At 45.2% G+C, this 25,051-nt stretch overlaps 1 protein-coding gene across 2 annotated transcripts in view; it reads right to left on the minus strand.

The window, feature by feature from the left end:
* The window catches only part of TMEM266 (transmembrane protein 266), a 146,343-nt gene that overhangs the window by 75,899 nt on the left and 45,393 nt on the right, over positions 1–25,051 (minus strand). For both annotated transcript variants that reach the window (XM_056796939.1, XM_056796932.1), the window contains exons 3-5: positions 23,168–23,356; positions 6,884–7,038; positions 2,203–2,276 (exon numbers count right to left, since the gene is read on the minus strand). In XM_056796939.1, the coding sequence (XP_056652917.1) occupies positions 2,203–2,276; positions 6,884–7,038; positions 23,168–23,356 (418 nt within the window). The remainder of the gene's footprint in view (positions 1–2,202; positions 2,277–6,883; positions 7,039–23,167; positions 23,357–25,051) is intronic.

Below are 25,051 nucleotides of genomic sequence, written 5' to 3' on the forward strand. Positions count from 1 at the left end.
TGCAGAGGCATCTTCCTCCCCAGAGTGTTCACTTCCCACTTCCTTAACTCTCCTGATAGGAGGGAGCCAACAGCATTTGCCACTGTTGTGGAGCACATGGTCCAAAAGGAAGAGGGAATCTTTCTAGATGGTGAGATTTTCTAGAATTTGACTGTCTGTTGATGACATTATACTGACTGCATTAAGTCCCAGAAGTCTGTAAGGTCTCTTCAATGAGATCCATGATTATTTTTTTTCAGGAAAAGATTAGCCAACAATCTACACAGGGAAAACTAAGTGGATGAACAGGTCCATTGTCTAGACTATCACATGGAATTGAGCAAGTGCCAGTCTTAAAACATCTAAGTCTCTAAAGGATGAAACTTGTTTCTGATCCAAAGGACAATGGAAAAATCCATTATATTACTGCTCCTTACCTCTTGAATGACTTTGCATCACTTGGCACATATTTTGTATTGGATTTACAGATGGGAGAATATGTCATATCCTTACAATAGAATATAAGCTTCTTGAGAGCAGGCATGGTTTTGTTTTTATTTCCCCAGTGCCCTTCTCAGTGCCTGGCACATGGTCAGTAAAAAATAAATTCCTTTGCCGAAACTTTTATAGCCCTTCTCAACCTGGCTCCAACCTCACTGGACATTGTTCCCATCTTCTGCACTCTGTAAGCCACAAACTGTCTGTTTTCTCCATTATTCACTTACCCAAATCAACTCCAATCTTGGTGCCTTTGTGCTTGCTGTTCCACCTGCCTGGAATTCCCTCCCTCCTCATTTCTGCTTCCTGCAATCCCTTTTTTCTTTAAGCTGCAATCAAACATCACCTCTAGCATGAAACATTTCCAGAATCCTCTTCCTCCCTGCCACAGGTGCCTTTCTTCCCAAACTGCCTTTGATCAAACTACTTTGGATATATCTGTGTTTATTTATAATTAACTACTTTGGATTATATTTGTTCTTGTTTACTTTATATTTGTCTTCTCTACTCAGATGTCATATAATTGGCTTCCTTTGTCATCTCTACTTAAATCTATGTATTCTATGGTCTCTCCCATTGGAATATAAACTCCTTGAAACCAGGGGTTGTTGAATCCTTAGTACTTGAGGCTCCTGTGCATTAAGTACATAGTAGGCACTTGATAAATGCTCATTGAAGTGAATTTTTTTTAAAAAACCCTTACCTTCCGTCTTGGAGTCAATACTGTGTATTGGCTCCAAGGCAGAAGAGTGGTAAGGGCTAGGCAATGGGGGTCAAGTGACTTGCCCAGGGTCACACAGCTGGGAATGTCTGAGGCCAGTTTTGAACCTAGGACCTCCCGTCTCTAGGCCTAGCTCTCAACACACTGAGCTACCCAGCTGCCCCCTGAAGTGAATTATTGGTAGGCTCATAATCATAGATCATAGATCCAGGGTTTGAGGTCATCCACTCCCATCACCATTCTGCCATTTTACAGACTCAGGAGATGAGGTCAAGAGAGATTAAGCAACTTGACCAAGATCATTTAGGTTGAAAGTGACAGAGGCAGGATGTGAACTGGGTTCCTTTCACTCCCAAGTCAATCCACCACTCTGCTTCTAAGTCAAAGCCTGATAAAGACCAGCCAGAGACGGGGATCCACTAGGATGCCCTTCACTAGCCCAGAGCTACCACTGGGCCATCTTGAAGGTGAACATCGGTGGGGGCTGGATTGGCGACATCTGTAATTAGCTGTGTTTCTGTTAGAAGGTCTAAGCATTTCTAACATCACTTCCAGCTGAATTTTCTGGCCAAATCCAACTCATGCTCCCTCTAGAGCAGGGATTTTTAATCCTGGGCTTCAGGAACTCGTTTTTTTTTTTAAACGTTGGTAAGTGTATTTCAGTAAAATTGGCTTCCTTTGAAATCTTAACTATTTGATTTGATGCACTTTAGCAGCATCATCTGAGGATGGGTCCATAGGCTTCCCCATTCTCCCGAAGAGCCCAGGACACAAAAAAGAGGTTAAGCACCTTTGGACAAGGGATGCAGGGCACACCACTAGCATCTTGGAGGCCAGCTAAGAGAGGCCAGGCTTCTCACCAATAACACATTGAAGCTGGAAGGACTCCAAGCCCCTCATGTTTCAGATGAGGAAACTGAGGCCCAGGGAGGGGAATGACTCGCCAGGACACACATCTCAGGAGTGCTTTTCTTTCCGAAGAAGAGCCATCATGCTTTACCCACCTCTGAGAAGAACACAGACAAGATGACCAGGCTGATCCAGTGACTGACTCCAGCAAACTGGGACGAATTCGAAACTGCAAGGAATAGAACACAGCAGAAGTCAGCTTTAGGAACAAGGAGTTAAGCGTGTGAGTGGGGAGGAGAGTCTAGAATCTGGGTCACTTCTGGGGAATTCTGGGAAAAGCATACCAAGGATTCCATTCCAGGAACAGAGGGCCACCGAGGTCAGCTTACAGAACCCCCGATGACAATCATGAAGGAATATAAGCCACGGAAGGACAAAGGACAAACAGGGGCAACTCTTTGCCTCAATGCTAAGAAGTTGGCTAAGAGTTAACTCTATGAAGATGCCTCCAGGTCTTCTTTAACACCAGCCCATGGAACCATCATAATCACCCGACTTGAGGTCAGAAGACCCGGGTTTGAATCCCAATTCTCGGATTTATGGGCTCTGGGATCTTAAGTCAATCAATTCATGTGTTGGGGCCTCAGTTTCCCCATTTGTAAAAAGAGGACCCCTTTCAGTTCCAATTTTTTATTGAGATTTTATGATATGAATGGCCCCTGCTAAGGACAGTGTATAAATTCGTGGGGAATGAATGCTGTAGGGAAAGAAAGGGAAGGAAATGAGCATTTTTATAGAGCACCTACTGTGCCAGGCACTATGCTAAGTGCTCTACGGTTATTATCTCATTGGATCTTCACAACAATTCTGTTGGGGGATCATGCTGGTCTGTTCTTATTTCCATTTTACAGTGGAGGAAACTGAGGCAAGCAGAGGTCCAGTGACTTAACTAATAAGTGTCTGAGGTGGTATTTGAACTCAGGTCTTCCTCACTTTGGGCTCAGAGCCCTAACCATTGTGCCTGCCTCGCCACCCAAGGAGGACCAAGATGGCGGGGAAAGGCCTTTGAGGGTACATTCCTTTTAGGTGGCCTTCTGAGATCTGATTCCACCGGGCCTCCGACTGCCTGGTGGTCAGCAGAAAACGATCAAGTGAGCCCCAGCATCTGTGCGATTCGGAAGAGCCCGGAGGAAGACGGCGACCATAAAACTCTCTCCCTTGTTTCTCACATGAATTCCTGGACCGTCTTCTATTTTTTCACTTTTACGGCTTGTTTGAGAAGAGCCATAAATCTCCAGCTGTCCATTTTACGGAATTTAAGATGTCTTTTATGAGCTGCCATTGAATCTCCCACCAAAACCAATCTCCCGGATACTTAATTTTAAGCAAAATTCCAGTCCGTGTCTGCGAGGGTCTGAGCTCTACCCGATGGCTTGCTTACCGTCCCAACTGGCAAGGGACCTGTGGAGAAGTCACGGCATGGAACCGAAGGCTCTGTTATGATTAAATCGCATAAAAATCAGACAGTGTGCGTGGGGGGACGGGGAGAGGGAAAGTCTAATACGCTCTAATTCAAGACAGGCCGAGTGAGTATAAAGCCAGCGTCTGTCAGCTCCGCAGGAGAAATACTTTCTCTGGGACCGAGGGGCCACCAGGCACATTAAAGCCAAATGGGTTTGTCCGCGGAGAAAGTAGGTCTGTGCGTACAAGCGCCCTTTGTTAGAAAGGGCTTCTCTGGGGGAGCTTTCGAGGGGCCCAAAGACCAGAGAGGCAGGGGCTGGAGAGGACCCCGAGGAGGGCCCTCCTTTTACAGCTGCAGAGACTGGACTAGAAGAGTTTAGGAATGCGTCTGGTTAGGCATCTCGAAGGCAAAAGACACGGCATTCAAGCTCAGCAGGGTCAGGATCCTGGCTATCTCCCAGGTCATAGACAAGAGATACTTGGCCTCTTTGGTCCAAGCAGAACGCAAAAGAAGTCTTTGTTTGAATGGGAGGGTCATTTGTGTAAAATGAAAAATTAATATCCAAAATACTCCAACTATTATATTTAATATGATTTATTCATAATAGCGTGAAGCAAAAAGGAAAATGAAAGGCTAGAGAAAAGGAGAGAGCTCACCCAGCCACCCAAGGGGGAAATCCAACTATATGCAATACACAAGCACACAAGGTAGGGATGAAAGAGGAAAGGGATGCTGGGAGATGCAGTTCAAAGGTACAAGATTTTCTAATGACACATTTGTGAACTGGATCCGACTGGATTCCCCTGATGGGATGGTGGTTGGAGGGATGGCGGTTATTCAATTTACCTACTCATAGTTCCTTGGTGCTTGGCCCTTTGTTGGACATGCCCAAGTTCAAATCTCACCTCTGACACAAGATACACAACTCTGGGCAAATCACTGAACCTCTTTCTGCCTCAGTTTCCTCATCTATAAGACAGGGATAAGAATAGCCCCTACCTCAGAAGTGTGTTGGGAGGAATAAAGGAGATAACATGTGTAAAAAGTACTTTATGAACTTTAAAACACCATATAAATGAGAGTCATTATTGATGACGGTGGTGGTAGTGAGAGAAGAAGAGGGACAAGAAAGACTTGGGTATGGCAGATCTTTGAACCCGGGAAATCCAATGGGCTGAGGGGCCAGGAAGCTCCAGCAGGCTGGGGATCTTTAGTTGAGGTTCAAAGATCAGGGGGATTTTTCAATGGAAAAGATTCTGGTGGACTGAAGACAGCTCCTCTAGAGATCCATGAGAAGGATGTGGAGACCCAGCTAGAAGGGCGCCCTTGACGATGGGTCACCATTTTGATGAATTCTTTACTCTTTTTAACTGGCAAAAGAATTGTGCAATTTAAACTTGTTAAAGTAATTTAAGCTAACTTGAAACTTATTTAAAAAATTTATTTAAAAAAGCCATGAATTATAAAAACAAAAACAAAACTTCATCCCTTGAAGATGGAGGCTCGCCTATTTTTATGTCTCTTTGGGGAATCTGCAAGGACAGGAGGTTTTGCTTCAAATGGTTGCCCCAAGCCTCATGCCATATTCTCCAGAGGGTCCACATTGAGGCCAAGCTCAAACTGATTCAGTAATATATAAGCTTTGCCATGTAGGTTAAGTGCACCTCCTTCTCATTTCTCAAAAAATACAAAGAACTGAGTCAAATTTAGAAGAATACCAGTTAATTTATTGACTTGATAAATGATCAAGTCAATGGATAAATGGTCAAAGGATATGACCAGGCAGTTTTCAGACAAAGAAATCAAAGCTATCTACAGTCGTATGAAAAAAAATGCTATAAATTAAGAGAAATGCAAATTAAAACAACTCTGTGGTACTGCCTCACACCTATCAGACTGGCTAATATGACAGAAAAGGCTGAAGGGGATGTGAGAAAATTGAGACACTGGTGCACTGTTGGTGGAGTTGCAAATGGATCCAACCATTGTGGAGAACAATTTGGAACCACAGCCAAAGGGCTACAAAATGGTGCATACCCTTTGAACTGGCAATACCACCACGGTATCCTAATGTAATTTCTCTATGAATATTTAAATAAATACATATATTTAATAATCATAAATATAAAATAATATAATAATATGAACAATATCAATAAAATGTAATCAATAAAGAGTTTTTTTAAAGAGGAAAAAAGACATCGAGGTACAAAAATATTTGTAGCAGGTTTTTTTGTGGTGGAGAAGAACTCAAAATGGAGGGGATGCCCATCAATTGAGGAATGGCCAAATAAGTTGTGGTATATGATTATAATGGAATACTGTTGGGCGATAAGAAATCACGAGCAGGATGCTTAAAAACATTTGGAAAGACTTCATGAACTGATGCAAAGTGCAGTGAACAGAGCCAGAAGGACATTGCATACAATAATTGCAATATTATACAGTGATCAACGGTGAATGACTTCACTATTCTCAGCAATACCATGATCAAAGGCAATTCAGAAGGATGTGTGGTGAAGGATGCCATCTGCCTCCAGAGAAAGAACTGAGGACCTAAATGCAGATTGAAGCATATTTTTTTAACTTTATTTTTCTTGGCTTTTTTTTTGGGGGGGGGTCTGTACTTTCTTTCACAACATGTCTAATATGGAAATGTGTTTTGCATGACTGCGCATGTATAACTTATATCAAATTGCTTCTCAATGAAAGCGGAGAGGAGGGAGGGAAAGAATGTGCAACTCAAATTTTTAAAAATATATTTAAATTGCTTCTTACATATAATTGGAAAAAATATAAAACAATAAGAAGTGCCTATCAATGAGTGTGGGGGCAAAAAGGAGGAAACTCACTTGAAACCACTTTAAAAGTATGTTACCTACAAGGGATCCCCAACCTTCTCCTGAGAAGATTTCCCCCAAATCCCCTTACATTCAGGAGAGGGAGATATGAGAATTCAGGTTACAAATGGGACCCAGAAATACAGCTTTAGAGCTCAAGGGGACTTTCCTCTTAGGTTTCATCATGTTCAACCCCCTTGTTTTTCAAATGAGGAAACTGAGGCTTTGACAGGTCAATTGACTTGTCCAGTGTTCCCCAGGTAGTAAGTGGTCAACCTGGGATCTGAACCCTTATCTTTCTGGCTCCAAATCTACTTTCCTTTCTGATGCCTTACTGCAAGGGAAGAGAAAATGGCTACTGGTCAAATTCTGCTCCTATGATAATCTCCATGAGCCACGTGGTTTGGAACTCTCCCAAGAAAGACTTAAAACTGTCAGGTGACAGGCTACTCGTTGGGGACCCCACCAATATGTGGATGCACCCAGAATATATACACATATCTGACACATGTGCGTGTCTGTCTTGCTACTCACACTGGAGAGACTTTATATCTATCAGCAGTTCCAGGGTCAGGAGAATCACCACCAGTATGACACAGGCCACCAGGAAGCTGTTGAGGCTCGCACTGAGTAAGAAGACCTGCCACACGGAGGCCCGCCTTCCACAGCATGGCTTCAGCCAGTTGGACCTAGGAGAAGAGAGAAGGAGCTGAGCACCACTGCTGAAGGCCCCACCAATGTTGCAGTCCCCATGTTGCCATTAATTCAGTAGGTGGCCTTGGGCAGGCCTCTTGCTCTCTCTGGTCTTAGGAGGAAGCACAAAAATCATGGGGAAACTTGCCTGAAGTGACACAGGACAAAGGAAAGAGAAGAATAATTTACATGATGATGATAACAAATATGGCAGCAACATGAACACTGAGAAAGTGGCCATAAGGACTACTCTTGGTTACTTGAGACACCAGGAAAATCAACCTTGTTTTAAAATGTTCGTGTTTATGCTTTATACTATATGGTTAAAGGTTTCAAGGGTACCCTGGCTGATCTTTGCAAGGGACCACAAAGATTTTCAGCCTAGGGAGGAATTCCTCCCTCAGTTCAAAGCCCATTGCAGAATATTCTTCCTGAATGCTTCATGTTCCACACTTGTGTTAGTTCGAGGGGCAAAGTTGGAGAGCTAGAGGGAGGAGGAGTCCTTGGTTTTCTCACCCCCCAACGTCAAGAGAGAAGATACATAGTTCTCTTTAGGGGGAGATCCTTGAAGGGACAGAAAGACTCTGGGGAGAAGCTAAAATGTGAAGAGGATTTAGCACCTACCCCAGCTTACTACACTAGATCCTTTGAGGAATTTCCCCTTGGTTTAAATCTAGAACACTCTGTCTCTCTTCTCTCCTCCTCCCTCTCTATCTCAGTTCTTGTTCTTTTCTGTCTGTCTGTCAATCTCTGTCTCTCAGCTCATTCCCAGTAGGAGAACTCATATCCTCATCTGTCTACCTTCTCTGATGTTTGCCAGAGGCTTGGATAAATGGGTTAATTTGCTATGTGTGCTCTTTATGGAACTGAAATTTGGTGGGAAGGAAGTCGTCTTTCATAAGTGCATGCATACATAAGTGTGTATGTGTATATCTATATCTATTCCTTCCTCTTAAGATATGAGGATTTGCTTGAACTTCCCATGATTTCCACCTGACTAATACTATTTAGGGGGAATTAGGATTCAGAGCCTTTAACTCTAGAGACAGTGTTCTTCCCATCACTGGTCTGCTTTAGACTAGGAGTGACCCAAATAAAAGGGGAGCAGCCACAAAACATCCCCCTGGTGTGGGAATCCACAATGTGAAGGCTGGAAACATTTGGGTAAGCATCAAAAGAGGAAGGTAAAGTAGACATACTGGGGAGCAAGGAGACTACAAACCTTAATAGGGAGTGATCTCCTGATCCCCATAAGTATTCAAGCAGAGAGCAGGTGGCCACTGACCAGGTTTAATGTTGAGGGAAGTCCTGTGGACTAACTGGCCTCTAAGGTCCCTTTCACCTCTAAGATGCTAGAGGAATCCCTAAAAGTCAAGGTTCCAATCTGTGCAGGAGGGGGTCCTGGCAAAGAGTCTGCCACTGGGGGGCCTTAGGAAAGTGAGAAGACTTGGGTTCTGGTTCAAGCTCTACCACCTAGGAGTTAGTTGTGTGACCTTGGGCAAGTCACCAAGCCCTAGGCATCCTTTGCTCATATATAAAATGAAGAAACTTTACGAAGTATTCTCCAAGGATCTTTTCATTTATGAAAGTCAATGTTCCTCTGAGTTTGGCATAGAACAACCCCAAATGCTAGGCAGAGGGAATCAGAGGAGGCAACAGGAGGCAGGAAAGGGGGTGTGATATGGAGGGAAAAAAGTAAAGGGACTTCAATTCTTATCCTGATCAAATCACTAACTTGCTACAAGACTTTATGCCAGTCTCTCCCCCTGCCTGGGCCTCAGTTTTCCTTATTGATAAAATGAGGAGATTGGACTAGATGCTCTCCAAGGACCCTTCTTGCTTTATATCTTCAATCCCATGAATATATGTGGTCTTAGACTTAGAGCTGGACAGGACCTTAAAGGTCATTGATTGAGTCAGTACCATATCCCACCCCCACTTCATTTGACAGATGAAGTAACTGAGGCAACCAGGGTTAAAGGATTTGCCCAGGGTCCTGAAACTAGTAAGTATTTCAGTCAGGATCTGAACTCACATCTTTCTAACACCAAGTCAATTCATTCCATTTTGCCACCACCATGATCTCATCCAACTGACAAGCATTTTTTAATGTGCTTATACAAAGAGAAACATGAAACAGTCCCTACCCTCAGGGTCTTGGCATTCTATTCCTAAGGCCTTCCCCAACCCTCCTGACCTCCTGGCCCAGCTGGTCAGGCATGAAAATGAAAAATCTTTGGTTTAAGGCAGAAATGATGGGAATCTATTCATCTTAAGGGGAAAGTGTGCAGACTGTGGGGTCCTCGCCGTGTACACGACACAGTGGAGTGGGGATAGGGCGGCTTCACCCAGAAAGCCCGGCTCAGCTACCCAAAGGTAGGCCACTGGTCTGGAGACATCTGCACGTCACTTTTCTGTTTTTAAAGATCTCCTGATGTTTAAAAATACCTTTTGGCTAGGATTACGCCTTTGTCCTTCCCTCTCCTGACTCATTCCTGGTTGTCTCACCTGCCTGCGTCTCTCCTGGGCAAGATTCACACTTTGGAGAGGACCTTCCCTCATCAATGTGACACTTCCTGCCTCCCAGGGCAGGTTTCGCCTGGTCCCATTTTAATCTTTCACACATCCAGCCTCTCCTTCTCACATGGCCTGCTGGCTGTCTCAGCACTTTGTCCTGGTGCTTTCTTCCTCTCCTCTGCCCTTCCCTCTGTCTGTTGACACATCCCTCATTCCTGGAAGGGCCGTTTTAAGGCTCCCTCGGGGAGGCAGCTTTTATTAGGTTACCGAGCCGCCCCCCCCCCCTTCCCTCCATCCCTCATCAAACCAAGAGGATTTGGCTGTGCCCCCTGGAACTGACAGCAGCTGATTGCCATCTGAAACTCCAGCCAGGTGCGCTCCTACGGTTATAAATAAAGAGGGGCCAGGCAGGCAGAGGCCACCTTCCCTGAGCAGGGTCATGCTTCAGTTACTGGCAAGCAGATTGTTTTTGCCTCAGCTTTCAGTGGGTGGAAGCTGGGCCTCTGGCTCCTTGGGACCGAACAGCTAGACAGCCGGTAGAGCTCTGCTCTCCAAGCCTCCTTCACACAGTGGAGAGTCAGAAACAAAGAAGATCCGAGTTGGGAGGAAACTTAGAACAGAGTGTGTCAGGGCTGTTCAAGACATTAGAACAGGGAATATCAGAGCTGGAGAGGACTTTGGAACAGGGAATGTCAGAACTGTTGGAGACCTCAGAACAGAGAATGTCAGAACTGTTGGAGACCTTAGAACAGAAAATGTCAGAACTGTTGGAGATCTTAGAACAGAAAATGTCAGAACTGTTGGAGACCTCAGAACAGAGAATGTCAGAACTGTTGGAGACCTCAGAACAGAGAATGTCAGAACTGTTGGAGACCTTAGAACAGAGAATGTCAGAACAGTTAGAGACCTCAGAACAGGGAATGTCAGAACTGTTGGAGACCTTAGAACAGAGAATGTCAGAACTGTTGGAGATCTTAGAACAGAAAATGTCAGAACTGTTGGAGACCTCAGAACAGAGAATGTCAGAACTGTTGGAGACCTCAGAACAGAGAATGTCAGAACTGTTGGAGACCTTAGAACAGAAAATGTCAGAACTGTTGGAGACCTCAGAACAGAGAATGTCAGAACTGTTGGAGACCTCAGAACAGAGAATGTCAGAACTGTTGGAGACCTCAGAACAGAGAATGTCAGAACTGTTGGAGACCTTAGAACAGAGAATGTCAGAACAGTTAGAGACCTCAGAACAGAGAATGTCAGAACTGTTGGAGACCTTAGAACAGAGAATGTCAGAACTGTTGGAGACCTCAGAACAGAGAATGTCAGAACTGTTGGAGACCTTAGAACAGAGAATGTCAGAACTGTTGGAGACCTTAGAACAGAGAATGTCAGAACTGTTGGAGACCTTAGAACAGAGAATGTCAGAACTGTTGGAGACCTTAGAACAGAGAATGTCAGAACTGTTGGAGACCTTAGAACAGAGAATGTCAGAACTGTTGGAGACCTTAGAACAGAGAATGTCAGAACTGTTGGAGACCTTAGAACAGAGAATGTCAGAACAGTTAGAGACCTCAGAACAGGGAATGTCAGAACTGTTGGAGACCTTAGAACAGAGAATGTCAGAACAGTTAGAGACCTTAGAACAGAAAATGTCAGAACTGTTGGAGACCTTAGAACAGAGAATGTCAGAACAGTTAGAGACCTCAGAACAGGGAATGTCAGAACTGTTGGAGACCTTAGAACAGAGAATGTCAGAACTGTTGGAGACCTTAGAACGGGGAATGTCAGAACTGTTGGAGACCTTAGAACAGAGAATGTCAGAACTGTTGGAGACCTTAGAACAGAGAATGTCAGAACTGTTGGAGACCTTAGAACAGAAAATGTCAAAACAGTTAGAGACCTCAGAACAGAGAATGTCAGAACTGTTGGAGACCTTAGAACAGAGAATGTCAGAACAGTTAGAGACCTCAGAACAGGGAATGTCAGAACTGTTGGAGACCTTAGAACAGAGAATGTCAGAACAGTTAGAGACCTTAGAACAGAAAATGTCAGAACTGTTGGAGACCTCAGAACAGAGAATGTCAGAACTGTTGGAGACCTTAGAACAGAGAATGTCAGAACAGTTAGAGACCTTAGAACAGAAAATGTCAGAACTGTTGGAGACCTCAGAACAGAGAATGTCAGAACTGTTGGAGACCTTAGAACAGAGAATGTCAGAACTGTTGGAGACCTTAGAACAGAGAATGTCAGAACTGTTGGAGACCTTAGAACAGAGAATGTCAGAACTGTTGGAGACCTTAGAACGGGGAATGTCAGAACTGTTGGAGACCTTAGAACAGAGAATGTCAGAACTGTTGGAGACCTTAGAACAGAGAATGTCAGAACTGTTGGAGACCTTAGAACAAAGAATGTCAGAACAGTTAGAGACCTCAGAACAGGGAATGTCAGAACTGTTGGAGACCTTAGAACAGAGAATGTCAGAACAGTTAGAGACCTTAGAACAGAAAATGTCAGAACTGTTGGAGACCTCAGAACAGAGAATGTCAGAACAGTTAGAGACCTCAGAACAGGGAATGTCAGAACTGTTGGAGACCTTAGAACAGAGAATGTCAGAACTGTTGGAGACCTTAGAACGGGGAATGTCAGAACTGTTGGAGACCTTAGAACAGAGAATGTCAGAACTGTTGGAGACCTTAGAACAGAGAATGTCAGAACTGTTGGAGACCTTAGAACAGAAAATGTCAAAACAGTTAGAGACCTCAGAACAGAGAATGTCAGAACTGTTGGAGACCTTAGAACAGAGAATGTCAGAACAGTTAGAGACCTCAGAACAGGGAATGTCAGAACTGTTGGAGACCTTAGAACAGAGAATGTCAGAACAGTTAGAGACCTTAGAACAGAAAATGTCAGAACTGTTGGAGACCTCAGAACAGAGAATGTCAGAACTGTTGGAGACCTTAGAACAGAGAATGTCAGAACTGTTGGAGACCTTAGAACAGAGAATGTCAGAACTGTTGGAGACCTTAGAACGGAGAATGTCAGAACTGTTGGAGACCTTAGAACGGGGAATGTCAGAACTGTTGGAGACCTTAGAACAGAGAATGTCAGAACAGTTAGAGACCTCAGAACAGAGAATGTCAGAACTGTCCTTAGAACAGTAAGAAGTGTTGAGGGCTTTAGAACAGAGACTATCAGAGCAAGGAGGAACCTTAGAATGGAGAATGCCAGAGCCAGAGAAGAAATTAGAATAGGGAATGCCAAAGCTGTTGGGAACTTGAGAACAAAAAACGTGAGAGCTAGAGGGGACTTTAGAACAGAGGATGTCAGAAGCCCTGGAGACCTCAGAACAGAAAATATCAGGGCTGGAGGAGACCTTAGAACAGGGAATGTCAGAACTGTTGGAGACCTTAAACAAGAAAATTTCACAGTTGGAAGGGACCTTAGCACAGAGAATGTCAGGTGTTAGGGGTTTTATAACAGAGACTATCGAAGCAAGGAGGAACCTTAGAATGGAGAATGTCAGAGCTAGAGAAGAAATTAGAATAGAGAATGTCAGAGCTGTTGGGGACCTGAGAACAGAGAATGTCAGAGCTAAAAAATTAAACCTTGATCTTCTGTCTTAGAATCAAAATGATGCATTGGTTCCAAGGAAAAAGAGTAGTAAGGGCTAGGCAATGGGAGTTAAGTGACTTGCCCAGGGTCACATAGCTAAGAAGTGAGGCCAGATTTGAATCTAGTACCTTCCATCTCTAGGCTTGGCTCTCAATCCACTGAGTCACCCTGGATCTTAGAGAGTGACTAGCCCAACCTTCTCATTTGTTTTTCACCTAAAAAGTAGGATTTCTATATGTTAAGTCCTCTTTAGGACTTACCTTCAGGAAATCTCATCAGTTCATACATAATTTATTCACAGTGAAGCCTATATATAAATCACCATAACCACCCATTTAGAAATTATATTTAATCTCAAAGAAGAGGAAACACACAGTATGATTATCTTACCAACAGTGCAGCTTATTAAAGATGCTATTCATTCTGAAAAATGAGAAATGGATAAAAGTGAAGACAGTGACTCTGATGATGACCTTTCCTTATTGAAGTTTAAGCAATATAAAATAGTCACTACTACGAGGAAGCCAAAAAGAGCGAAAATTCTTCAGTCAGAAAATAATTGGTCTCTTTGCCAAGCAGAAAGACATGACGACCTCAGTGAAAGTTCGTACTTGAATAATTGGAGAATAAATACATGTGGGAAATGTTATAGTGGAGGATTATGATAGATCATGAGTATTGTTGCTTCATAAAACAGTGAAAAACAGTAAAGGGAAGGAGTTGCTCATCAATTAGGGGAAAAATGAACAAGTTGGGTATACAAATGTAATTGAATATTATTGTACTTTAAGAAGTAATGAAGGATGATGAAGAAAATTGGGAAGATTTGTATGAACTGATGCAGAGTGAAGTGAGCAGAAACAGGATAAGAGGACACAGTGATAGGAACATTGTAAAGATAATCAACTTTGAGAGACTTAAGAACTAGGGGCAGCTGGGTGGGTCAGTGGACAGAGAGCCAGGTCTAGAGAAGAGATGGGAGGTCCTAGGTTCAAATCTAGTCTCAGACACTTCCTAGCTATGTGACCCTGGAAAAATCCCTTAACCCCCATTGCTTATACCATTACCACACTTCTAACTTGGAACCAATACTTAGTATTAATTCTAAGACAGAAGGTAAGAGTTTTTCTTTTTAAAGAAAGACTTAAGAATTCTGATCAACCCAGTGACCAGCTCTGATTCCAAATAACTAATGACAAAGCTTGCTGTTCACCTCTTCCTAAGGAGTTGATGGACTAGAGGTGCTAAATGAAACTGACATTTTTGGACAAGGTCAATATTTGGGTTTGTTTTGTTTTTGCTTGACTATATTTATTTGTTAAAAGTGATTTTTTTTCTTGGAGGAAAGGAATCAGGGAAGGAGAATGAACAGTGATATCAAAATAAGAAGAAGAGAAGGAGGGACATTGAAGTTGTTGTTTTTTATGTCCAGAAAAGGGGGCAACTAGGTGGATCACTGGACTAAGAGTCAAGTGTAGAGATGGGAGGTCCTGGGTTCAAATTTGACCTCAGATACTTTCTAGCTATGTGACCCTGGGCAAATCACTTAACTCCCATTGCCTAGCCCTTACCACTCTTCTGCCTTGGAACCAATACATGGAATTGATTCTAAGAAGGAAGGTAAGGGGTTAAAAAAAGAAAGTTCATTGCTGATCTTATTACATAAGAAGAAAAAGGAACCGAGACCACTTCAGCAACTACAATCCTATCTGGTTATTTTCTCATCTCTATAAAATGTTTTGTGGCTTGCTGTCTGTCACATTAGAGTTAGCTGGTGTTGGACAGCAAGTAGCCTCGTCTGTGCTGGAGTACACAGGCTCACACACATGTGGCAGCCAGGACAAGCTCTGGGTCAAAGCCTGGAGTCCAGCTTGTCTAGGCTCACGAATGCTGACTGTTAACTTTTCAGCATGATCATTTACATCTCAAAAAATTGGCAGATGCTGCAAATCAGGGCTTGACAGATTGTCCTCATGATTGTCTAGATTCAATGGAGCCACAGAAAAAATGTTCTGAGGGCAGATTAAACTTGAAGGTGTGTCTTGTGGGTGATTTCTCTCCCTTGAGAACTGGCTATTTCCCAGCACACTCATGGTAAGAGCCAAGGAGCCATCTAAGAGAAGACGGACCTGTTTGCTACTACAATCAGGGAGATAAGACAACTGATGTTGGAATAACTGTCACCAGTAGTCATAATGAGCCCTTGGGCTATCTGTGGCCAATCTATTAAAACAAAACAAAAAAAAGTCCAGGCTTCTGGACCATTGTTTCCAAAGCTGATGAGTTGACTTGTTGACTTGGAGTAAAGCCAAGGAATTAGGGGGCACCACTTTGGGGCAGAGCAATATATGCCCTGGGGACTCAGTTTACCTCACTGGCTTTCCCTGTGTGTCAGTGCTGGTGTTCTCCTCTTAAGTCTCTGTCCTTGGGGAAGTTCTCATGCATTGGATTGTAATATGAGTCTGGAACTCTGGGAAGGGGGTAGAGGAGGCAGTTATGCATTTAGGAGTCATCTGCAAAGAGGTAACAACTGAAACCATGAAAGTGAATGAGGCCACCAGGAGAGAGAATTAATAAAGAGGACCAAGGCTAGAACTTTGGGACACACCCCATTTTAAGGGATGGGAGGAAAATGTGGATTTAGGGATGGAAGGGACATCAGAGACCATCAAGGTCAACTCTCTAGTTTAACAAATGAGAAGTGACTTTGCCCAAGGATATAGAGGTAAAAAGTAGAAGAAATAGGATTTGTACCCAGGCTCTCTGATTTCCAAAGCCAGCTGTGCCACTTTGAGTCAGCAGAGAGAGAGAGAGAGAGAGAGAGAGAGAGAGAGAGAGAGAGAGAGAGAGAGAGAGAGAGAGAGAGAGAGTCAGTGTGGAGATGTAGGATATGTCCTGCTTGTTTTTCTGCCATAGTCAAGTAATTGTTATGTGTAATTAAAGTCTAAGCTAGTCTCTCTCCTAAAAGAGAAAGTCCAGAATAAAGGAGGCATTCCTTAAAAGAGTCTTAGTGTGGAAACAAAGAAAAGTGAGCAAAGGGGCAGAAAGGAAACCATGACTTGTCAGAGATTGGAAGGTCAAAGAAGGAAGACCATCAAATATTTGGAGGCGATGGAGAAGAGGCCATTTGCAAAGAGGGAATGGCTGCTTGTCCTCTGAGGAAAGAAGCCACAGACTCGTAGGTTCCTTTATGGGAGAGAGAAGCAAAAATCAGAGGAAGAAGAGACAAGCAATGGTGGTGACTGCCTGGTGATCACCTGCAAAGGCATTTGTCAACCTGATAATAAAATTACTGGAATCTGCTGTCTTCCTGGGGCATGTGTCCAAGACAGGATGGAGGGCCTTCCAAGGCGTGTCACACCAGATGACCACTATCCACTTCTGCTGGCATGTGGGCACAAAGGATGCTACTAGGAGTCAAGAAAGCATTGCCAAGGACCATAAAGTTTTGGGCAGTAAACTGATGACGACCACAGGTGGTGTTCTTATCGCTGCTACCAATTGAAAGAGAAGGCTTCATACTAAAAGGGAAGGGAACCACCATTTAGGGTGGTGTCATAGATTAGGATTTGCCTTTCTGAACCAAGGAAGATGAGCTCCTGCCCAGGGATGGAGCACACTTTCAAAGAGACTGGTAAAAATATATTAGCTCTGGCCAATGGAAAAAACTCAATTGCCTGATGATGCATGCTTTTTTCTAAACGGTTACTTTCTGTCTTAACAGCTCTAAGTTGGAAGGGCAAGGGCTAGTCAAAAACAGGGTTAAATGACTTGTCCAGGGTCACCCAGATAGGAAGTGTTTGAGGACAGATTTGAACCTAGGTCCACCAGATTCTAGCCTGTGGCTCTAGCCACTGTGCTGCCTCAGATTTTGCATGCTGTTAGCTAAAGGGTTTCATTTTCCTTTGTTCTCAACTTCAGGGGAGAGGATGGAGGGGGGTAGAGGGAGAGAGAGAAGGGAAGGGAGAGGGAGAAACAGAAAGAGAGAGAGAGAGAGAGAGAGAGAGAGAGAGAGAGAGAGAGAGAGAGAGAGAGAGAGAGAGAGAGAGAGAGAGAGAGAGAGAGAGAGAGAGAGAGAGAAGGAGGGAGGGAGAACATGAATTTTTCTGATTGAAGAAAAAGAAATTTTAATTTTAAAAAATAACTTTTTTTTGCTCAGAGCCTTTCAAATCCAGTCAAAAGGGAATTCAGAATGGAAAAGCAGTGTAGAGATGCCTAGAAATTCATAGGAGACATGTCAAGAAACTGGCCAGCACTAAAGCCCAGGGCTTCAGATGTCTATATCCCAAAGAAGAACATGTAAGAGAGAACCAGGGTGAACCAGCAGGCCCTGACACAATGAGGGACATTTAATCTGAAGGGTGTTGCTGAGTCTCCTTTGGATGGAATCCATGTTTGGACTGTGTCTCTGGAAGGGTAAACTCGATTTTAATGGAATGGACTACAAAAAGGGATGAGTGTGTGTACAATAGCATTGCAAGTTAAACAAATACATCCATGTGGAGGGGGGAGGTCAATCATAAAAGTTATTTAGGTGAAGATCCAGAGAGAGAGAGAAACAAAAGTGACATCAACATTAAAATGTTGAAGGCAACCAAAAAAAACCCCAAAACGAATGCGATCTTTTTGGTATTAGTGAAGATTTAGCATCCAGGGCAACTTAAGTGACACAGTGAATGGAGTACAGCCTTAGAGTCAGAAGGACACGAGTTCAAATCTGCCTTCTGACCCTTACCAGTGGTGTGACCCTGAGCAAGTCATTTAACCCTGTTTGCCTCAGTTTTCCTCATCTGTCAAGTGAGCTGGAGAAGAATCGACAAACGACTCCGGTATCTCTGTCCACAACACATTTTAAAGTCTAATCTGCATTAACATTTTCTCCAATGCTTTCTTAAATCTAGACAGTCAAGCCCTGATTTGCAGCATTCATGGATTTCTTAGGTATAGATGGTTTGGGTACAAGCTGACTCCGGCACACTTCTGCCTATAATTATGCTATCTGAGTGTTGCTGGAGGGAAATAGGGTGAGAAATATGGGGGGGGGGGGTGTAACATCGAGCATTCCATGGGCTGTCTTGTGGATGAGAGACTTCATTGGTTCTGGTTCATCCCAGAGGAGAAAATGTGGGTTAATGTGTAGAAGAAGTTGCAAAGAAGAAGACTGAAGCGGATAGAAGGAAAACTTCCCAGGGGCAGCTGGGTAGCTCAGTGGATGGAGAGCCAGACCTAGAGATGGGGTTCAAATTTGACCTCAGACACTTCCCAGCGGTGTGACCCTGGGCAAGTCACTTAACCCCCATGGCCTTGCTCTTACCCTCTCCAGACTTAGAACCAATGCTCAGTATGGATTCCAAGACGGAAGGTGGGGGTTTGAAAGAAAAAGAAGGGAAAACTTCCTGACAATCAGAGCTGGAAAGGTGGGCTGGGGCAGGGGGAGGCTGAGGGTGCTGGATCTCTCGAACTGGGGGATTGGGCGCTGCAGTTGGTCTAAAGCTGACGAGGTGTCCGGACTACATCCAGCACCAACACGGGGTCTGAACTAAATCCGGCGCCAATCGGGGAGCCCCCAGAGTGGGGGGGCACCAGGCTTGCCCAAGGAGGGCCAAACTGGACGCGGCCACCGCGGAGCCGGGGAAAGCTTTTGGTCAGACAATGAGCGGCCGCTGCACTTCCGCCCTGGACAAGATGCGCTTCCGGGGGATGGCTTGGCCCAAGTCCCACAGAGCAAGGAGGCACCAGACCCGCCTTCTTTTCCCTAACGCCATTTGAACTGCCACCGACACGGGGTTCTAGATCGGGAGCTGGAAGAGAGCGCGGAGCACGGCCAGCCCCATCCTTTCCTTTTCAGGCTGAGGGAACAGTCCCAAGAAGGGGCAGAGTGTTCAGCGTGCAACAAAGCAGCGTCACAAAGACGGGCGCAGACTCCCCGGGACCCGCAGAATCAGCAGCGGCCCCTCCCCCTCCCCAATCTATCCCATTCTCAGGAATCCGTGACCCCCAGAACCCCCCCCTCCGCTCTGTTCCCCATTTGGTCCCCAAGCAAAGGGCCATCGGAGGCGTCACTCTCTTTCCACAAGTCCGCCATTTGTGCTCTAGGAGGAGGCTGGAGGAGGGGGCGGTGCTAGTCCCGCGCTAGCTCGAGGGCGATGGCCTCCACAGAAAAGGAGAGACCCTATCACGTGGGCCTGGACTCAGCTTCTGTCCCTCTTCCCAGGCTCCTCCCTCTCCTTTCTTCTCTAGGCATGCATTGACGCACATGCACACATATTTGTTCATATGCAAACATGTAGCTATACACAATACATACATGTACACACGGGCATGTTAGAACGACACACAAATGTGCCTGAACATACAAACATGTACACTGCATACACATACATGTGTGCGTTAGAATGATGTGTTTCTATAACATGGTGTGTACATGTGCACACATGTATGTACATACATGTGTTGGAATGTGTATAGAATAAGAGCGATATTAGCAGAATTAGAATAAATTACTCTGTAAGGCAGAGGGACCGTTTCCCATTTGTCTTTGTATTCTCAGCTCTCGGCACAGTCCCAGGCACAGGGGAGCCACTTAACAAACACTCCAGTTACGGGGGCGCCAAATTTCCCCAATTTCCCCGTAAAGAAGGCGGGGTTGGACAGGGAGACTTGTAAGCGGCTTCCTCATTCGGAATCCGTAGGAAGCGAGCCTCAGCCTGGAGGCTGTTGCCTGTGGGGGATGCTATCTTTGGAAAGGCCAGCAGAGGGCGAGCGTGGTCCAGGTTCCAAGGACGGCACTCGGCCAGCTTTCCAAGGATGCTTCCATGAGGCTGCAAATAAGAGCGAACAGATGGCTTTTCTTGGCATTGGGCTGGTGTTCTTCAATGCAATACTGTAGCGTTTGAGCAGGGCCTCCCGAGCTTGGGGAGGAAAGCTCCCGAAGGACAGGGTGCCACCGGCCAAACCTGCTCCCACCCGCCAGGGGAGGTCCCTCCGGCCCTAGATCCGAAGCTCTCCCGCCTTTTTAAGCCTCCAGTTCTCCGATGTGGAGATCTGGGAATGGAAGCTCCCAGGAGCCAATGGTGTAGCCTCTCCCCTTAGAGAGAGAAGCCAACCGGAGCCTGAAACAGGGCTCAGAGTGGACGCCTGAGGAGTAACCTGGTCCAGGGAGGGAAGAGCTGGAGGACCCTGATGTCATTGCCTCACGGGGTGCCAGGACAGTTTCCTGACATTTAATTGGCCTCCCACTGGGACCCGGGCGTGTAATACCAGCAGTGCCAAGATCCAGATTGCCCGTCTTTGCACCTTAGAGGCAAGAGCTCTGTCCCAGCGTTCTGGAGACGGGAGTCCTCGTCAGGGTTCGAACACTGAAGAGCAGACAGAGCGTTGATCCCTCTGGGACTCAGTTTCCTTGTCTGGCACGGAGAAGGCTGGAATAGAGGTGGCAGGGCACCACCGTCTAGTCCAAGCCCCCAGGACGAAGGTTTGCTGGCCCCTGCTCCGTACTTCTATTTCTAGCCCACCGATTGGACATCGCCACCTGGAGGGTCTTTAGACAGCTTCAAATGGAACTCACCGTCTTTCCCTCAAACTCTTCCCTGTTTCAGACTTCTGTTTCACTGTGGAGGGCAGCACCATCCTCCCAGCCCCCAGGCTGCCAACCTCGGCATCATCCCTGACCATTATGAATTGGTGGTTAAGTCCTATCAGTTTTCCCTTTTGTACCGGTTCTTCTTTTTGCCTCTTCTCTCCTCTGACACTGCCGCCGCCCAAGGGCAGGCTCTCATCACCGACCTCATGCCTAGACTGTGCAATAACCTACCAGTTGGTCTGCCAGCCATAGGTCTTGCCCCACTCGGTCCATTCAGTGGTAATTTTCCTAAAGTGATTCCAAAGTGATTTTCCTAACAAGCAAATCTGACCACGTCATCTCCACCATCCCACCTTAAGCCTCAGTGGCTCCCTTATCACCTCCACTCTCAAATATGAAAACCTCTGTTTGGCATTTAAAGCCCTTTATAACCCAGCCTTGTCCCCTCCCCCCTTTCCGGTCTACCCTACCCACCATGCATTCTACAATTCCAGGACGCTGGCTTCCTTGCTATTCTTTGCACCATGGCCCCACTTGAAGCAATTTCTTGGGCTTAATATCACAGCATCATTTAGAAATGGAAGAAGCCTTCTAGTCATACTCTCTCTCCTTGTCCCTGTCCTCCCATTTGATAAACGAAGAGACCCAGAGATGCCATTTGAGGAAAGAGCTGGTAGCCCGACAGAGAACTCTGAGTAAAACTTTGTTCTGAACTTGAAAGCCAGTCCTTTCCCCTTCCAAAATGTATGCTTTTCCCCATCTGCCTCTGATTGTGTTTTGACCTTGCCAGGATCTCCTTTCTGTCAGGAAGCCGTGTCGCTGCAAGCAGGGGGGATATCAGCTGGTGGCAGATTGTCGTCTCGGCAAGAGTGGAATTCCGCCGCTCACTTCATTTCCTATTTGCTCCCCAGCTGAAGCTTTGCCAGGGGACATGGGCACGTGCCCTCCGATTAATGGCAAAGTGTCTCTCTTGACATGTCAAGCACTTCAACTCGGGGGCTCTGATAGTTATCTAACCTAATTGAATTTGATTTCCCCTACTTGGGTGTTAGAGCCTGCTGGAGATCGATGTCTCATGAAGTCTGATTTTAAAACAAAATTAACAGCTGGGGCTCCCCCACCCCTCCTCTCTTTGGGGTTCAAGTATGGAACTCCAATGGCATGTAGATAGGTATTGTCTCTAGGGGGCTGATTTCCGAGTGTAGCTTAAAGCACATCTAAGTATTGATGATTTAAGGCTTGGGCACAACTTCTCAAGCTCTTCCTTCTGATTGATGGAGGATGCTTAGAGCTGGAAGGGACCACGGAGACCTTCCTGGGTCTGGGCAGGAATATTTTCTCCATTTCTTATTGGTGGTCATCTGATCTCTGCTCAGAACTCTAGTGATGAGGAACTCACACCTCCCCACACAGCCCATTTCACTTTGGAATGGTTCTAATGATCACTAATCAAGAAGAGATTCCAGAGAAAGAACCGTGGGAGTAGAAACACAGAAGAAAAACAAGTGCTTGGTCACTTGGGTCGATGGGGACATGACTGGGGATGTAAACTCTAAGTGATCACTCTAGTGCAAATATCAATAATATGGAAATTGGTCTTGATCAATGATCATGTAAAACCCAGTGGAATTGCTCATTGGCTATTGGAGGGGGAAGAAGGGGAGGAAAAGAACATGAATCTTGTAGCCATGGAAAAATAGTCTAAATTAATCAATTAAACAAAACTAATCAAAAGAGATGATCATTGTAAATCAGTCAGTGCAATGCCTGGCACTTAGTAAATGCCATGTGCTAGCTGTTATTATTGATAATAGCTGGAATTTGTGTAGCATTTGAAGGTTTGCCGAATGTTTTATGTATATTATCTCATTTGATCCTTACAAGCACCCTGGGAGGTAGGTGCTTTTATTAGCCCATTTTTGGATGAGGAGACTAAAGCAAACAGAGGCTAGGTGACTTAGCCAGGGTCACACAGCTAGGAAGTAGAAAGAAGGCTGAAGCAGGAGATTCCACTTCCATTTCTGTTGCTCATGACCTGTGTGGTCTTGGGTAAGGCACTGAACACAATTTCCTCATTTGCGAAATGGGGAGGGGGCCAGACAGGGAGGAAGGGAGAGGCTTGAGTTCCTTGGCAGCCCTAAATCTAGGATCCTATTATTATTCCAGCTAGAACAGCCTTTGTGGACCAAACGGGTCCCATTTCTCTGTGGCCGACCTTCTCAGATATTTGAAGCCAGAGATGATGACTGAGTCTTCTCTTCTCCAGACTAAGCATCCCGGCCCCTCTGCTTTACTCCCGTGGGCTAACTCCAGGCTTGTCATTGGCCTTCCTAGGATGGACACCCACAATTGGGCCCCAAAGGGGTTTCCCTTTCACAGAGACCTTTAAGAGGAGATCAGAGGTGACCAGTTCTTACCCTTCCCGTTGGAACTCCTCGTCCAGGTTGGATAAAAGCTGTGAGCCGGCAGCAGAGAGGTCAAGGGCAGCCAGGGGCAAGTCTCGATAAGCCAAGTTCACCAGCTGGACTGGCGCCATGCTTTTGATTTCTTCATCCACTTGTTGGGAGATTATCTCAACTTCAGGAACTCCTCCTTCTATGGCAGGCCTGAGGGGGGGAGAAGAGAGGAAGAAAAAAGGAGACTCAGGTGACTCTACTGGAGAGCCTTAATGATCTGGGACCCTTTTAGTTAGGCATAGAGAATAAACTGGCTAGCGTCGTCAATGACCGAATACCCACCTAAAGGATAGGACTCGGATCTAGGAGTATAAAAGGCTCAGGTTCAGATCCTGCCTCTGACAGTTATGAGCTGTGTGACCCTGGGCAAGTCACTTAATCATTTTTGCATCAATTTCATCAACTTTAAAATGGGGATAATAGCACCACCTACTTCACAGAATTGTGAGGATCAAATGAAACAATCAAAGTAAAGAGCTTAGTCCAATGCCTGGCACATAATTGGAACTGTTTAAATGCTTATTACCCTCCCTTCCCTTCCCTACCGTGGAGGTGCCAGCAACTGACCATCAGTAATATCCTGCAGTGCATTAATGATGACAATTCCACCAAAATAGCATTTATTGGGAGTTGCAATAATAATTATAAAAGCTGGCATTTATATAGCCCTTTAAAGACTGCAAAACCCTTTAATGGATAATTGCACTCGAGTCTCATAAGAGCCTTGCACGGGGTTTAGTTCAGGTAGGGTTATTCCCATTTTCCAGGTGAGGAAGTTAAGGCTTAGAGATTTGGGGTGATTTGGCCAGGATCACACAATCTGAGGCTGGATTTAACTCAGTCTTCCCAAATCCAGGCCCAGAGCTCTGTATATCATGTCACCGAGCTGCTAACTGGCCAGAACTTCTGTATTTCATCTTTTAGGATTAATTCTCAGCTCAATCCTGATTGTACCTATTTTCTAGAGGAGGAAGCTGAGATTTAAAGAGGAGTGGCATAGACACCATCCCATGACCAGCAGGCATCAGAGGTGGTCCTTTTTTCACATGACAGACCTTCACATATACTCTGCCTTAATCTATCTTCTCAATTCTATACTCAGAAGTTACCCTAGTATCCTGGCGTCTTTCCTGACAGCTCCCTAAAACTGCCCCTCCTGACTTCCCCATTTCTGTGACTGGCACCATCTCTATCAAGTACAGATCTGACCATGTCACTTCTGTGCTCATGAAGCTCCAGATACTCCCTTCTCATTGTCTCTGTTATCAAATACAAACTCATCTTTCTCCCTCCCTCCCTCCCTCCCTTCCTCCTTTCCTTCCTTCCTTCCTTCCTTCCTTCCTTCCTTCCTTCCTTCCTTCCTTCCTTCCTTCCTTCCTTCCTTCCTTCCTTCCTTCCTTCCTTCCTTCCTTCCTTCCTTCCTTCCTTCCTTCCTTCCTTCCTCCCTCCCTTGCTTCCTTCCTCCCTTCTTTCATTTCTTCCTTCCCCCTTTCTTCCTTCTACCTTCCCTTTTTTCCTCCATGCAAACCTTCCTCTCTCCCCTTTTCTCCCCTTCCTTCCTTCCTTCCTTCTTTCCTTCCTTCCTTCCTTCCTTCCTTCCTTCCTTCCTTCCTTCCTTCCTTCCTTCCTTCCTTCCTTCTTTCCTTCCTTCCTTCCTTCCTTCCTTCCTTCCTTCCTTCCTTCCTTCCTTCCTTCCTTCCTTCCTTCCTTCCTTCCTTCCTTCCTTCCTTCCTTCCTTCCTTCCTTCCTTCCTTCCTTCCTTCCTTCCTTCCTTCCTCCCTTCCTTCCTCCTTTCCTTCCTTCCTATGTAATTAGCACTTAATAGGTGCTTTTTTATTCATTCAT

The sequence above is a fragment of the Monodelphis domestica genome, chromosome 1 (genome assembly GCF_027887165.1).
Source record: "Monodelphis domestica isolate mMonDom1 chromosome 1, mMonDom1.pri, whole genome shotgun sequence".
Lineage (NCBI taxonomy): Eukaryota > Metazoa > Chordata > Mammalia > Didelphimorphia > Didelphidae > Monodelphis > Monodelphis domestica.